Raw genomic sequence first — 17,522 nt, 5'->3', positions numbered from 1 at the left:
CCACTAGCCTAATGAGGTTCGGGGACTGTACACGCTTCCCAAGGGTAGTGAACCCTCTTCGGCATGAAGGTTTCTATGTCTTTTTTTATGATATCAAGTCACGGTACGTGTACAAGTCACGTACGGTAACGACGAATGGTAAGTGACACGCCTGTCCACAACAGTTGCAGTGCCACTCAGAGCTTTGAAACACAAAGATCCGAGAAGCTCTGCCAATACGCCTGTCACCCTGAGACATAACTTGTGCCTGTAATTTCACCAGCACCTTTTCCCTTCAACACCGGAACGCAGTAATGCTCACATTACAGCTTGGCGGCAGAAATAGGTAATGTAGGCAGTACTTCCCTGGAGGCAACTAATTATTTATTCCTCGGAATTGCAACAATGTATAGTTAGGTAAGAAGTTCCAGATACTCACATGTCCGCGGTCCTTGTGGTACCGCACGAGCCGCTCGAGTTCAGTTGGGATCATGCGCCCACGCTCGTCCGAAGGCACAGCAATGCAGTAATCCGTGCCTAGACCGCATACAGATGCGCAGGATTTGACAGAGTAATGGCACTGTAAGGTAACGCTTGATTAGAATTCAAAATCCTTAAGGTAAATATGGACCGTAGTCCACGTTTTCATTAATCATCAAGAGATTGAGATGGAGAGGCACGAAATTAGCCTCTGCGTGCTTTCTTTCTTGTTTGTCTGACGCATCCCGGGCAACAATTGGCAAGTATCTTACGCCGCCTGGCAAATTCTTTCACCATGATGGCAAGCAATATAGTGTAAGGCATCGATACGATAAGAAGAACGAAATTGAATAATCTCAGCACAGAGTACTAAAAAAACCGACCTCAAAAGTCGTTCATGCCCTAGATTACCACCCTTACAGGTGGAACATTTTCTTCAAAATTAAATAGGACCAATACTGAGGTACCCTCTTTCTAACAAAAAAAGAATAATCAAAATCGGTTCACAAATGCCGCAGTTATCGCCTAACAAACATACAAAAAAAACAGTCGAATTGAGAACCTACTTCTTTTTTTAAAGTCGGTTAAAAATGTTATCCTTCTTAAAATTTCAAAAAGAATTCTATCTTGGGTGTCGTATTAAGCGACTAAAGGATTATAGGAAGTAAGGTCTCCTTAGTAGCAGCAGTGTCGATACCATTGCCAAAGCGTCTGCCAAATTTAATAATTACAGGTCCAATTTTTGAGAGCTATGTAGACAATGTGTTGTGATAATGCTGATTGGTATTGGTTATTTTAGTGTACTCCTTATTCATTCACAGATATATAAAGCTATGTTCTGTAGTTCATGTAATATAGGGCAAAATAGTACGAAGTATGGACCTTGTCTTGCAAACCACAAAAAAATAACAAGTGTATATGTCGCCATAGTTTTCGTTAGTTTTTCTAAATGTTTACCAGTAAATAAAGCTGCCTATAACTGAGGTCTCGTTTACCTGGTCAGAGGTGAACATGACGAGTTGTCCGGGGATGCTGGTGAGCCCCTTCTCCTTGTACTGCGGGAACTTGTGGTGTCGCGCCGCCAAAAACGCGTACAGGTTCGACACCGAACCGCCTGATGATGATGATAAAGATCAATCAATAAATATTCTCAATTCATTAAATAACAATGTTATTTTCCTGTTTGGAAGAGTTATGTATGAATAAATAACTCTTTCGATCAGGCAAGGAACTGGTAAAGGGGTACGAGGTTACCAGGTCAGCTGTATAGTTCGACTGTAAGTCGTTCAGGATTTAGTGTAATTTTGCTAACTGGCTTGGTCTCCATTACCATATTATTGTAAAGGCATCTGATTTCCATAGTACATACATACCTTTACCAAATTTCAAGTCTATGGGAGACTTGGATCTAACATGAACCATCCCGATAAAATTAGATCACTTTGCACACAATTAGAGCAGTCCATCCGTTTGGAAGCTACCATACCACAGACACATACACGAATACACAGACAAAGGCTTTAACTAATAACTCCCCTCTTTTTGCATCGAGGGTTGATAATAAATTTTCTAATATATGAATATTATACGTACATACCGCACCTCCAGTAAAACACAGGCGTAACTGCAAAAAATGTGACCCCAAACCATTTTCATAATGCAATTTACACCGAAAAAACAGAGACGCATTAAGCATTCCTTAATTTTTCTACAGAGGGCGTAATGCGTATTAAAATAGTGTAAAATTTAAGAGCTCTTCAAATGTGTTCAGTAGCCCTAAATACAAAACTTTTAATTCATTTTTAGTAAATTTTTCAAATGTAAGTTGTCCCTGTTTCACCGGAGGTGTGAATACGTTGTTTGTTGTTTCTCTACGTGTACACATACATATACATACAGCAATGTACGCGTGAGTCAATTGCTGCTCAAGTTCGAGCGAAATCTTACCTGGTGCAAGGATGGAGTCTCCTGTCTTCCACCCGATCATGTCCCGCATCTTTTCAAGCACGACGTTTTCCATCAAGATGAAGACAGGCGCGATCTCGTACGTGAACATGTTGGTGTTGGCGGCTGCCGTCAGCCATTCGCCGGCGAGGGAAATGATGTCCAGCCCGCAAGAGAGTTGGTTGAAAAAGTGGGGGTGACCTGGGGCGAACGTTTTGGTTTTAGTAACATTTTCCATTCTTTTTTGCGCCAAAGTAAGTTCGTTACTTAAAAAAAACGTATTATATTATAAACTTGCCACCTTCAGTGAGCCGTAATAAGTAGCCGAGGGGGTAAATGTACAATATTAAAAAACCTTGTTTATTCCATATATATGTAAATATGGCAGAGACATTGTTAATCAAAAAAATTAGAACTTTTCTATTCCGCAACATAGCAAAAGGACCCAAAAAGTCTTCAAATTTATAATCCCATATAAAAATTCAATCTCCGTTCAAGCAAATTTCAAAATTCGCTCAGCGTAGATGAAAAAATCTGAATTTTATGACGTCATTAGCCATAAAGCGCCATGTTGGCCATTTTGGCGGCAACAGCCGCCATTTTGGATCCGCCATTACGTTGGCTTAATGTTTGAGATCGAGGAGGTGTTTTATGAAGGAATAGCGTTTTATGATGCTAATACAAGAGATATATTGCAAGCTGTAAATTTGTCTTAGTAAAAGAAATTATGAATTAGGTAATTGTAATGCTTAAAAGTATTGCTTGTTTGTATTCTTGCTGACGTGAGCGACATCCATTTTATTAGAGCGTTATTGAAGACAAAGCTCAATGTTGGTTTTTATAATTGATTGAGAACAATGTAATATTTAGATAATAAAATAAAGAAAAAATACTTTTTTATCTATATCAACATAATAATCTAGTGCTAAATAACATATTTTTAACAAAACTGGCTAGATTTTATAGTGTTGTGTGACGTGTCTCACTTTGTTCCAATAAAACTAACACATAAACGCATAAAAGAGTAAATACAATTGTCAGCTATAACGTTGTCTCAATGGTAGTAAATATTTGTAAAAAATCCACCAAAATTATTTGCAAAAACGCAACTGACACTAAAAGCCGCAAATGGTTTTCCAAATATCATTTTGTCCGAATGTCCGGATTATCCGGAAATAATCCTCCGGTGTAACAGCGCGCGACATTACATCCGGTCCGGACACAAAAGGAAAACATTATGTATCCGCGGTACGGTAACATAAAAGGACACATTTGAAGAAATGGGATCACAAAGACAAAACTGGAGTCTCGGCCTAGGCTAGATTTTATTATGACGTAGAGTAGTAAGTAGTAGGAAGCAGTAATTTCGTAGCAGTATAGCTCCTTGTGAGAGAGTTCGCCCAGGGAAGTACTGCCACCTATCCCATTGCTGCCGACAAGTAGTAATGCTTATTGCGTTCCGGTTTCGAGGGGTACTTCAGGATGCTGGTGAAATTACAGGCACATGGGACTTGTCAACTTATGTCTCAGGGTGAACGACGGGCGATTAATTTAACCTGGATTTAAACCTCTGAGTGGCACTGCAACAGTTATAGACAGTCGTGTCGCTTACCACCAGGTGCACGACTTGTTCGTCCCGTCACTTGATATCATAAAAATATGATGGTTATTCCGTCATGTTGACCCCGAAAGCTTGTGAACAGTCTTCGAGTCGCAGGGTTCATCACAACGTTTTCCTTCACTATTACCCAGAGGTAGCTACTACTAAACAATAAAAAAACCATACTACTTTGCATTTAAAAGGCAGCCTTTTTTGTCCCTAATAGAATTATCTGTGTTGAAACAGATTGTATGCCACATTTATTAACTTTAAATCTACCCTCATTCTTAACAGAATTAAATCAAACCCAATGCATCCTCTGTACACAACGCAAAAAAGTGTCAAATGATAAACTGAGGGGGCGCTACAGAAGGGGCGCTATTCCCGGGGGGCGATTTATCGCGGGCCGCAGATGGGGCGCAAATATTGTTAAGCTTGGCTGAGGGAATTTCAATTAGCTGCATTGTTGGAATTTGGGGTTTAAAATTGTAATTACGCGAGTTTCAATATTTGAAACATCACGTCACTACTGGAGAGGGATTACCCCACAGTCCATCAGGTTGACTCAATGCGGTTTGGAAGCTTCACTTGACTGGAATTTTATCTCCAGTGTAGCAAAATTTGGCAGTGTGTCGGACACTAATAGGAGGGCTGATGGAGCAGACCTGTTCTAGAGTGGCGATCCCGTTAAAGCAAACTTAGTGTAGGACGCCCTGCGGCAAGATACGAGACGGATGACCTGAGAAAGGTGGCCGGCAGAGCTGGGTGCGGGCGGCACAGGTCCGGAAGAGTTGACGTGCTCAGGGGAAGGCTTATGTCCAGTAGTGGATGCGTGTAAGCTGATGTAGGTAGGTGGAAATAAAATCAGTTTTTGCAATGTATCAAAGTCAAAGTCAAAGATTATTTATTCCATAGGTGAAATAAATTTACACTTGAAAACGTCACATTTAAGCTACTGCTCGTTCACTACGCTAACCTCCCTGAGAAGAACGAACAAGAAACTCTAGGAATTGCTCTTTTCAAATAAACTTAAATGCTATGGAATACACTTTGAATCAAATTTGTGTGAATTCTGGAGCCGTGTCGTCTTTCCATACATCTTTATCTAACACGTAGTCTTCAATTTTGTAATATGATTTTTCGATCAAAATATTTTTAATGTAGTTTTTAAACTTAGGAAATGATAAACTTAATATATGCTCCGGATCAAATCAAAATTACTGTTATACCATAAAAAGATCTGCCGTTTGCTCGTGCTTAAATAAATGCTAAAATATGTCAAAAATAGACGAATACAAAAAAAATAAGTTTACCACCACTCTTGGAATAGTTTCCGAATGAATGACAAATTTTAAAGAAAACAGTTTGGTCCACCGGTTTGTTTTTGTTTACTCGCTTAACTTAATACTTCAAATTTATATTACTAGACATTACTTCCCACGCATGTGAGACCAGATATCGCTGGAGTACGACTTAGGCGGTGGTACGACTAACGCAACCTTACCCCATAATAGCAATACCTGAAGTTAACGCTGAAGGGATCACGATGAAATCTGCTGCATGTCGAAGAAGGCCTACGACCTCCGGAAAACTAAATCAATGGCTCAAGAGAACGTTGCCCATAATCTTGGTCTAACAAAAAAAGCATTCTTCTAACTACATTATCACTTTCGCTCCCCTAAAAAAATAAATATACATATAAAATATGTACGGGAAACGTTTCCTATCAGATACTAAACGTTTTATCAAAAGAGAGGCGCGTGCCAATGCCACAGATAAAAATTATCAAACCCTATACGTCCCGCTACTGCGCACGGGTCGAAACAAGGGCGAGATAAGAAGTATAAAAATAATAAACAGAGCTTTACTCGTTGGGAACGGTTAGAGTCGATGTAGGGATGAAAACAAAGAGGTTGATTGGCTTTTAAAATAGATATAACATGATATTTGTGTATTATACTGAGTGAAAACTTAAAGGTGTACCAATATTAGCAATGTGTGGATAATGTTGCAGATTGTATGTGTACTTATGTTAGACAATTTCACGAGGAATGCAATCATACCATGTACAATTCTTTGTTATCCCTTAAAAAAATACGCATCATCAACAATCATTTTATACTGCCCACTGCCGGGAACAGGTCTCCTTTTACAAGAGGGTTTAGGGGATGCTGCGCTACATTGGCCCTGTGTGGGTTGAGGATTTTTTCACACTTTTTCCATTCTTTAATATACAGTTTCAACATTTCATGTAATCAACTCTCAACTTTAAATCCTTAATTGACACGCCACTGATCTCCAGTTGGGCTACCTACGCTTTTCTTGTTTATAGTTGTGGAGCTTTCTCAGCCTGTTTATTCTAATAATAGATATTTTCTGACCTTTAAGTTTTATGATTGTACGTTTCCCTTCTTTAAATATAAATAAACTTTTATTGTACTACTTTTGAAAAGTGTTACGACATATTCTTATTACAGCCTGTATAGCTAAAGATTCTTTTAGAATCTCACATAAGATATTTACAGTACACTAGTAGACATAGTCTGCTTTAATAAACATGGAAATTTTACAACCGCCACACAGGGAAAGACTGCTACCTATCTCTAGCTACGATACCAATTGGGGTGGTCATATAGCAACTAGGCATATAAATAGAATCTTGCATATACTAATCCGTCAAAGCATAACCCTAAGTAATCAATAACAAAACAATTGGAACAACAATTACGACTATGGAGAAGTCAGATGGAAAATTGGTTTTTCAATTTTGTGTTCAAAATTGAGCGGTGTAGGGTTTGAAATTGGGGTTCTTTAAGAATCATTTGAGGGCTTGTTTGGATAAGGGTCGGTATATCAAAATTACGGTACAAACATTGAGTCAGTTGAGCTACACAAAATTAATTATATAGAAAGTTATTCTGGTTGTTTGTTTTTTATATGTAAAAAGATTTTATAAAATTACAATGAAATCATCCTTACATGAAACTGAGTCAATCAGCGTTAAAAAAAAAATTAATCAATTTTATTCATTAAAAACTCACTCTTTTAAAAAAATTGACTATGCAAATATTGTTTTTACTTGTATCTTCTACGGTTTCTGATTTCCGCACAATATCTCAGATTAAAAAACCACACTGTGTGTTATTTTAAACATGTTATGGAACACGTAAGTTTTACGACATGTATTATTAAACATTTTTTAATAGACTTTAAAAAAGGAGGAGGAGACTCAATTCACCTGTATTTTTTTTTGTTGTTGGAAAGAGGGTACCTCAGAAGTGGTCTCATTTAAATTTGAAGAAAATATTCCACTTCTAAGGGTAGCAAATTAGGGGATGAATGACTTTTCAGGTCGGTGTTTTTAGTACTGTGTACCGAGATTATTTTAATTCGGTTACACTGGCTCACACACCAGGCGGTAACCATATTTTATAATAAATATTGCAAAAGATTAACGTTCGCAAATCTCTATTTGTAAAGTTCAAACTCTAACGTTTCTATTTTTTCAGAGGAATTTGTCTTACGTACGAGTTAGTGCTTAATTAATTGCATTTCAATTTATTTCCCTAAAAATTTAAATATATTATTTTTATACGCTAACTTTAAGCGACGGTATGTAGAATAGGATAGCAAATCATTCATTTCATGAAAATCACTGCACAGTACACACACCTTATAACTGTAACACATAATACACTTACACGAGACTAAAAATAACGGCATGTACAAGATGACTCATTAAAAAGTGTTATTTACTTTATAACGCGAATAGGTAACTTTTTTGCCAGACCGTCACAATTACCCAATCTGAAACTAAGATATTCAGTGTACCGTCATAGTATATGCAGATCAAAATTTGTTTAGTAAAGATCATTTCCCAAATTATTTCGAATCTGGGACCTCTTCTTCCAGGTCTCACTGCGCTTGTCGTTGAGCCATTTAGGTCATCAAATACTAATATGCAAAATTATTCAACAAATCATTAAAATAACACACTCGGCCTGTAACGTTAAGTTCTGACTTAAATAATTAGTTCAGCTACTGCAGGAAAATGGCTTACACCATGCCACGAACTAATATTAATTCGTCAATGCGCATTTAATATAATCTGCGCAGATGCGCGAGTCAGGTGTTGCCGGCTTCCGTTTAATCACGGGCTGGGCTGGCATGCTTGCAACACTGGGGTCTTGTACACGGATATGTGGGGTTATTCAAGTGGGACTCTTTACTTATTGAATAAAATTTTCGTTTTTGTTCATTCTTTTTTACTAACTTTTTACACTCTTCCTTTGCTTATCTTACTACATTAAAAAAATAAAAAGAAAATTTGTCTATTATACATGTAATGCAATAAAAATGAAGATAATAAATAAATATTACAAAAATGATCCGTACAAAAATTAATATGTACTTTTCTTTATTTAAAATAAAACCATATAGCCAAGTCTTGGTGAATTTTTCTTGATACCTATGTCTTGATGTTAGGCCTCATTCAAGTACCTAAATCTAAGAACAATAACCACTATTTTAAGCCCGTTAATGTTCTGAACGTCTCAAGTAAATAGTAAAAGTTTTTTTAAATCATACTTTTCACAGATTCAATAGAGCCGATTGATCGTAATTGACCATAGACAGTTTAGTGGTGGTCATTTACTGCCAATATATGATTATTTTAACCGATTGAAAAAGGAAGAGGTTGTCAATTGGACTGTATTTTTTATACAGTAGTGTATTTTATATTTTGACTCATAAATTTGAAGAAGATATGCCCCCTTTAAGGGTGGCAAATTAGGAGATAAATACAGTTTATTGAATTTCACCCACTTTACGGTTATCGATTTCAATAAAACTTGACAAGTAGGTGTAATTCAAATGAAAATAAAATGTTATGATGCCCTAGAGCTGATCTCATGATGGAAATGGTAGACAGATGAGAGGAACTCCTGAACAGTGTACAACGGCTACCTTGTGTTTGGGCTCATATGATTCGTTTTGACGAGGACTTCCATATTTTTAACAATAATCGTTGATGAGACTTCGGCAATGAAGAGCGAAAGCTGATTAACAAGCTTTTGAGGCCGGTTTTTAGTTAATAATAATTAAGTAATAATTATGATACACAGGGTTAGAAAATCATTACACTATATATAGTTCGATTACCTCTGACTGACTGACTGACCCAGTGATTTAGTTAATTGTACTCCCAGAAGGAGTCACGATGGGTTAAAATGATGTACGGGAGTCGTGGTCGGATGGCTCCGGTGAGTACCAGAAAAATCCGAAATGTTCGAAAAGTGGACTACATCAGGTGGGGCCCCGGCGGCGCGGCTAAAGTATAACACCTACCGACAGGGTCGTCAAACTAAAAATGGCCGCCATCTTGGTCAGTTTCTACCGGAAGTGAAAACAATTTGAAATTCGAATAAACAAGATGGCCGCCATACAAATTTCAGAGCCCTATAGCTCGGCGAGTATTGGAGATGGACAGGAGTCCTCGACCAAATGTCATAGAGGGCGGCGGGGGTCCACTGCCGGTGATAAAATTTTTTTCAAGATGGCCGACCCAAAATTGGGGCCCAAAATAAAAGTGCTCCGATCCGGCTCAAATTTGGCGTGCGATCGTGAATGGGAGTTTGCAATACAAATCACAATTTCGATTTCGCCATTTTCCAAGATGGCCGCCATACATGTGAATTGTTTGCTCTTGGGCGTCATTTTTCTCCCAGAATACCAGCGGGTGAGTAAAAATGATGTAGAGGAATTATAGTCGGACGGGCTTAGTGAGTATGAAAAAGTATCGAAACCTTCAAAATATGCTCCTCATCAGGTAGGACCGCAGTTGCCCGGCCAAATTATGCGTCTTGGATCTAAGTCCCCAAACACCTGGGCAGTTTTTACCGGGAGTAAAAAAATATGAATTTCGAAAAACAAAATAGCCACCATACAAATTTTAGGGGCCTTTATCTCGGAAACTATTGGAGATAGGTAAATCGTGTTCAAACTAATATTGTACATGGCGATAGGATCTATCTGGCTGTCGAAATTATTTTTTCAAAATGGCTGATTCAAGATGGCGGCCCGACAAAAAGGTGCTCCGATCCGGCTGAAATTTAACATTTTTCATATTCGGGTGACAGTAATAGGAATTTGCGGTCAAATTTTTGATTCCACCATTTTCCAATATGGCCGCCATACATTTTCTACCGTTCACTATGATCCGAGGTCTATATTTCGGCGAGGTTTGGAGATAGATGTGAGGCGCTCAAACAAATGTCGTACAGAATAGGACGAGCCAACTGCAAGTAAAAAATTTTCAAAATGGCGGACTCAAAATGGCGGCCCGAAATAAAAGTTCTCCGATCCGACAGAAAATTTGACACCCGATCGTGTGTGGAGGCTCATAGTATGTAACTGTGAACGAAATTTAGATTCCGCCATTTTCAAATATGGCCGTCATAGAAGCGTTCGTTGGCGGCAGAAATAAAATTGCTCAGATCCCTTTGAAAATTGGCATATGGAATACTCTAGGAGTGCTTGATAATAATTTGTGATCAAAATTGGTTTTTCGCCATTTTTGAATATGGCCGCCAAACAAGTGTTTATAAACGCTTTTTTATCTTAATTAGCTCTAATTCGCCTGAAAATCGATATGTGGGGGTCTTTATAAGTTTTTAATTATAATTTGCGATCAAAATTTATTTTTTGCCTTTTAATCAATATGGCTGCCATACAAAATTTTTAACGGCAGATAAAACTATGCTCTAATTCGATTGAAAATGGACATGTCGAGGTCTCTACGAGTGTTTAATAAACATTAGCGGTCAAAATTTATTTTTCGCCATTTTTCAATATGGCTGCCATACAAATTTTTTAGTGGTAGATAATTTTGTTTTTCTAATTCAACTGAAAATGGCATGGCTTCAATCATAATTTCGGATAAAAATTTTGTTTCCGCCGTTTTTCGATATAAGCGTAATTTTTTATGTAAATGGCTGTTGAAAAAACTTGCTTTGCTTGGACTGAAAATTGGCACGAAAAGATTTCTAAGATTGTTTGAAAAAAATTAGTGGTAAAAAACATATTTTTGCAATTTTTAAATATGGCCGCCATTAAAGAGTTATTTCAATTTTTTAAAACAAAGTGATAAGTGCCGAGGCCGGAGGCTGAGGTGCTCGGAGGGCGAAGCTCGAAGCGTACGCTACCGCGATGGAGATAATATACGGAGGCGTTGTAAAAATGTAAGGCATACTTCCCGATATAGTGGAAATGAATACTTATTATAGCGTTGTTGTATCTCGATCGTCTCTCTGTTAGATTCCATTTTCTTGAAAGCTATGCCAAAGAGAAGTGTATAAGGGGAAAAAACCAACATCGAAACAACGATAACCCAGAATACTCAGACTTTCTTAAATTGGCCCAAATCGGGAATCGAACTCCTCATCAAGCACCCGTAGTACTAACTGCTGTGTCATCGAAGAGCTTGAGCACACCCCGTAAACGGAACCCGACTTCGCGCCGCAGGCCGAGCCCGACCCCACCGTAGGCGGGGTACAGGGCTCGTATTCTATATGGGTTGTAGTGAACTCCGCAAATTGAGGGTAGAAGGTGGAGTGCATAAAAAAGTTTTATTTTTCATAATACCAAGTGACGAGCAATTCGTGCGCCTGCTGAGAAGCGCCACGCCTGTCCATAGCAGTTGTAGTGCTACTCGCAGCTTTAAATCGCAAAGATTTGAGGGGCACCGCCACTGCACCCGCTACCATGAGCCATAAGTTGACAAGGCCCATGTGCCTGTGATTTCACCGGCCCCCTTATTGTATAGCGGCACAAATGGGTAAGGTGGCAGTACTTCCCTGGATGAACCATTTCACGAATTATGAAAACTTACTTGTATTAGTAAAGATCAGTTAAAAATAGTAAAGTTAAAAGAAATTCTTTCTCTCGGTCGGCAATACGGAAGCAAGCTAAATAGTCGATAAAAACACAGAAAAGAAGCAGAGTACCTACTCGAATACGTCAAAGATACAGTGATGAATGCTCGGTCTATTTAGGGGGTGATACTATTCGTAGCCGGCAACCTCCTAAATCGTGTCCCAAATTCCACCACAACGGAGCCCATAAAAGTGGTGCACTTATCCCACGGGACGTCTTTCCCAGAGATCCATACACTATCCAATGTCAACGCCTTTATTTCTTTGTAAGAGGGTACACAATCCTGTAACATTGACTCTTCAGAACTATTGATACTAAATATCTGTCAAAAACAATATTTTGCTGTTTATCTAGGAGAGGGATAGCTTTTTTGGCGGTAAGGGTAGATAGTCAGAGAGGATATATTTATACTTTTATAGTGTGATAAATGGTAGGTTCACAAAAATTATTTGTATCATTGTAGTTTTGTAAAGAAAAATCTAGGCAAATTGCACTGCACCTAGTTATAAGTTTCTTCAAAAAGGGGGAATTGGCCGTCCAGACACGTTAATAAATTACTAATTAGCAATTAGGCCACTTGTTATTATTATTGTGTATACATATTTATACTTTTTTATGATGCCCAATAAATGGAGAAAAGTTAGACCTTGCTAATAGCATCTGTCTTTTTGGGAGTGACCTTAGATAGTAAACTTCAATGGTTTCCACATATATCTTCCCTGGCCAGCAGATTAAGCTGCATACGCAGTCCGCAGAATACGTGAGCTTACCGATGTTAGTACTGCTAGACTAGTTTACTTTAGTTACTTTCATACTATAATGTCCTACGGGATTCTCATGTGGGATAAAGCGGCAGATATTCAAACCATATTTGTATTGTAAAAACGAGCGATTCGTTCTGTGTGCCGTTTGGGCTCCCTGGTTTCTCTCAGAGAAAAGTTTAAGGAGACTGGTATCATGACTGTACACACAGCACATTTACTCAAATATTTTGTATGCCCGTAAAAATATACAAAATTTCATTAAGAAAGAAGATATCCATAATATTAACCTTAGAACTAAATCCAAAGTCATAGTAACACGGGCAATAGCTTAAAAAAATTCAAGTGTAAAATGTTACCTGTGGCATAAATTATTATTTGCCTTTGACTTTGACATCAAGTGACGGGACGAACAGGCGGTGGTCAGCGACACGGCTGTCCATAAATCGCAAAGACCTGAGGGACACTGCCACTGCGCGCCTCGCCCTGAGACATAAGTTGACAAGTCCCATGTGCCTATAATTTCAGCAGCACCCTTACCCCTCAAAACCGGAACGCAGTAATACTGACATTACCTACTGTTTGGCGGCAAAAAAGGCTCGGTGGCAGTATTTCCCTAGACGAAGTCTTTCACAAAGGGCTCCTACTGCTTCGAAAAAGCGGAAGACCATAAGTAAACTGGTTCTTGTTTATGTAGTCTGAATTGGGCCCCAGTGTTAACTTGTTTACTATAGTACAGGTACTCTAGTAGGGCTTTTATTATGAATTGCGATGCAAGTCACCCCTTGATTGAATTTCGGCCCCGGCCGCTCCAATGGTGGGTGATGAATGCCATTCAAGTGGCTTGCGACCTTAATCTGGTTCCTAATGTAGCAATCAGAGGCTTATTGTTTACCATTGGTGTGGTTTACTGGTGTAATGTCATTATTGGACCGCTATTACCTTTACGAGTCATACATGTACGTGCAGGCTGTCCCACGTCTATGCAAGATGGAGGGAATATAATTAGACAACATTACATACGTTGCTCTGATCCCAAAGTAAGAAGCTAAAGCACTTGTGTTTTAGAAATCGGAAACAACGACAGTACCACAAACACCTAGACCCCAGACAGTATAGAAAAGTTAGATTTTCTACATTGACCCGGCTGAGGATCGAACCCGGGACCACAGACATGGCGACACCATGAAAACCGGTATGCCAGCCATTCGACCACCGAGGTCGTCTAATAATATACTTTAAATATTCTGCCTTCATTGTTGATAAGTTTCGGTAACTTTCGAAATATTGGCACTTAAAGTTGTATTGTCACATAAAAAATGTCAATTACGGTGATTTTGCTTAACAATAAAATCTAATCTAAATAAGACATTAAAAAATCGCTAATAGGGGGTTGTAGATCTCGTTTTGTTGATAATAACTCAATTTCGCTACAAATGTCGATTACGTTAGATGTAATAAGGAGAGCAATATTGTATAATTTGCAGGGCTGCTTATTTTCGTAAAATTTTAAACAATCATGTCGACAATTTTATCGATAGATTGTGAAAGTCAGTAAAATTTTGTCAAAAATGGCTGAATTGTTAACGTTACGACGTACTAATGATTACTAATTGGGTTATTGTCTTCTTTTCTTATTTTAACAGTTGGTCTATTACTACCAAAATCAATTTTTACTCATACAGGCGGATTTCATTACGTATTATAAATTAAAATAAAAAACTTTAAAATATGTCTACTATTTCTATTTTTAAAACACATACTTCCAAATTTGTATGAATTGTGATTGAATAAATTAAATTGAATGAATGAATTGAATGATTGAATGAATGAATTTTCGAAAATCAGTAAACGTTCTAAAATAAAATATTTATCGAATACAATCTCTAGTTTTGCAAGCGGGAAACATTTGTCCGCAACGAACAGTCATTTTATTCCGTCTTCAAAAAATAATGAATTAATAATAAATTATCATTTTATTTCCAATCACAATGGTATTGATCTTATAATAGATACATACGGAAGTTGAAATGACAACGTGTTTGACCATTGTGAGAGAGCCGAATCTGTACTAGGATACCCTGTGTTACAGTATTCAGTATTCAAAAAAGACAGGATTATAGATGTGCTATAGATAACTACGTTACAGCTTCTAGCGAAAAGACGGACCGTTTAAGTTAAAACATTTTGTTTACTAAAGAAATAAATGAGAAATTGGTTTCTTCAATAATTTCCGCCACCGTTACCTCGTGGATCCGCGCATCGAGGCACGGCCCCGTCAGAGCCGCGGGCCCGCCGTCGAACAATTCAATTATCCCCACAAATGGCTCGGAATGATGTCCTCCCTTTGCACTCCACCGAGCGTGAGACAATTGGTAATTTTGATACTTTTGATACGCTGTTGGGGAAACACGAAGGGGTTTTGGAGTATAGTTTAATCATTATCCCTTTTACATTCCTGTAAGAGGAAGATTTAAGGTGTGGTCCGTCTAGCTGGCCCAATTGGGTGTTGACAGGGTCCAGGTAATATTTGGGAGAATACAGACCCTCGTACCCAGTCAGATAACTGTACTCAGTCGTTCTTTTCGACGTCGACATTAGTTCTTTGACATGGGTGGTTTAAAAACAAACATACTCAATTTAGATCAGATTTAATTTCCAATTATCTAATCTAACTCATGTTAAATTCTGAATCAGAATTGGACCAATGTGTTCAATTACAGTCCAACTTCTTTAGAAGAAACCAACCGTGGCACGTGTATGGATGCAATTTGCAGATAACAAATCAATCTAGATATGAAGGTTCCTTCACTCTTCAAAGATCTGTGAACTCCCCAGGCCGCATTGAGCATTGGTAGACACGTATCTGAGAGTAAGACTTGTTCTTACAATAATAATAACAGTAACAGTTACCTGGTCTTAAAGAGGGAATTACAGCACTAAGACCCGAACCAATTAAGAAAAATTCGTTTCCTAAATTGGTTTCACCAGAAATCTACCCGGAGATATTCTCACCAAGCGCTTTGCTAAAAAGACGCCTGACTCTATAATAAAATAGGCACTCTGTTCAACGATTACGTATTGTTTGATTAAATAAAGTAAAAATATCATTTGTTATATATAAAAAACGGCACGAAAGTCTATAAAACACATTTTCATCGAAGATAACGCCATGAACCTCTCCATTGAATCTAATCCCTCGGGGCGTACGGAATCAATCCGCACTTGTGATCCATCAAACTATGATAATGCCCGGTTCAATGGAATGCTAAGATAGGGGAAGTGTTACCCCACCGAGTGACCAACGTTTTAGCATTTATGTAGGATTTTTCCAGAAACGAGATTTAGCCTTTTTACATAAATTGCTACACGCCCTTTAAAAGCCTCCACGTGAAACAGTTCATCCAAGGAAGTACTTATTTCTGCCGCCAAGCAATATTGTGAACACATTACTGTGTTCCAGTTTTGAAGGATAAGTGTGCTGGTGAAATCACAGGCTTATGGGACTTGTTAACTTATGTCTCAAGGAGCAGGGCGCAGTGGCAGTGCCCCTCAGATCTTTGCGATTTAAACAGGCGTGTCGCTCAACAAACTAAACTAACATCCCGCCTCCAATCGAGGTAAAAAGAGTAATTTTTCAGATTAGACATTTTAAGAATTTTCTAGATTTTTCGCTTTTTCTAGACGGTCATTCATCTATTAAATAATTTCGTACCTTAAAATTATACCCAAAACATTTATAGGTCTACTGGGAGACCAAAGTAATGAGAATTACCTTGCCTAGAAATAATAATAATAAATTTATTTACCGTAACTTACAATTAACGATTACATATTGGAACTATGACATTAATGTAGCCATGCAAAACGATGGAACGTGATGTTTTCCACTTCACCGGGGGATACCAATTTCATCATTTGCTGTACCGCAATAATGTAATAATATTTTAGTTATTAAATAATGTTTGAGTATGTAAAATAACAAAAATTATACATTTCTTTGTGTGGCCATTCGTATAGAGTCGAAAAGCTGCACTATTCTCTGTTATAACGTATTTTCGATAAAAACAAAATGTTTTTTGAGCCTATTAATATTTAGCAGCTAAATCACGCGGAAAAAGTGTCCTGGTCAAAGTCTTGGAGATCCCGCAATGTGGTCACCCTACTGCGGCGAGGTAATCCAATGATTTGCGTGATGCCACTATAAGCCTCTTGTAAATCAACATGGCCGCCCTACTGCCTCTGCCGCTACTGCTTGAGCCGCCTTCACCGACGTCTGCCGTCAGTTGCATACATTATATTTATTGTCTTTATACAGCTGAGGGCGAAGAAGGTTGAGTGTTTTTGTTTGCATAATCTGTATTTAAGGGCTTTTTATTGCAGTAATCTGTTTAAAAAGCTTTTGGCGCTTGGAGCCAAGTACGATGCAACCGAATGGACTGTTATATCGGTCATAAGTCCATCACAACCGATTATTTGTCTATACGTAGGCTCTTCTAAATTTTTTATTTACATTTTCTTATACATATCGACTCAAACTTGGGACAATAGCTAAAGCTAGTCAAAAGCGTGAAAATTTTCAAGTTTTCTTTGGTAATGTTAAAAAAGTTTTTATTTCCCTTCCTTGTAACGATTTAAAAAATTAACGTTGAATATTCAACATACAAGAAACAATAAATACCAGTAACTATTACTTTTAAATACCGACTGTCCCTCACAAAGAAGAATCTCAAAATGAATGCAGCAATTTTCCGAGCACGGAGCGATTTTATGCTCAGCGGCGCGTGAGTCGATCGTTTGTTGCACTCCCGGTCCCGACTCCTGGC

At 38.1% G+C, this 17,522-nt stretch overlaps 1 protein-coding gene across 3 annotated transcripts in view; it reads right to left on the bottom strand.

Annotated features, from left to right (window-relative positions):
* LOC113227697 (glutamate decarboxylase) overlaps positions 1-17,522 on the bottom strand; it is a 58,951-nt gene that overhangs the window by 19,461 nt on the left and 21,968 nt on the right. For all 3 annotated transcript variants that reach the window (XM_026460675.1, XM_026460676.1, XM_026460677.1), the window contains 3 exons: positions 2,407-2,604; positions 1,455-1,573; positions 419-559 (listed from right to left, as the gene is read on the bottom strand). In XM_026460675.1, coding sequence (XP_026316460.1) covers positions 419-559; positions 1,455-1,573; positions 2,407-2,604 — 458 coding nt within the window. The remainder of the gene's footprint in view (positions 1-418; positions 560-1,454; positions 1,574-2,406; positions 2,605-17,522) is intronic.

The sequence above is a fragment of the Hyposmocoma kahamanoa genome, unplaced genomic scaffold (assembly GCF_003589595.1).
Source record: "Hyposmocoma kahamanoa isolate Upper Pololo Valley unplaced genomic scaffold, ASM358959v1 213, whole genome shotgun sequence".
In the NCBI taxonomy this organism is placed as follows: Eukaryota; Metazoa; Arthropoda; class Insecta; order Lepidoptera; family Cosmopterigidae; genus Hyposmocoma; species Hyposmocoma kahamanoa.
The sequence above is the reverse complement of the archived record's forward strand: the minus strand, read 5'-3'. Positions and strand labels throughout refer to the sequence as shown.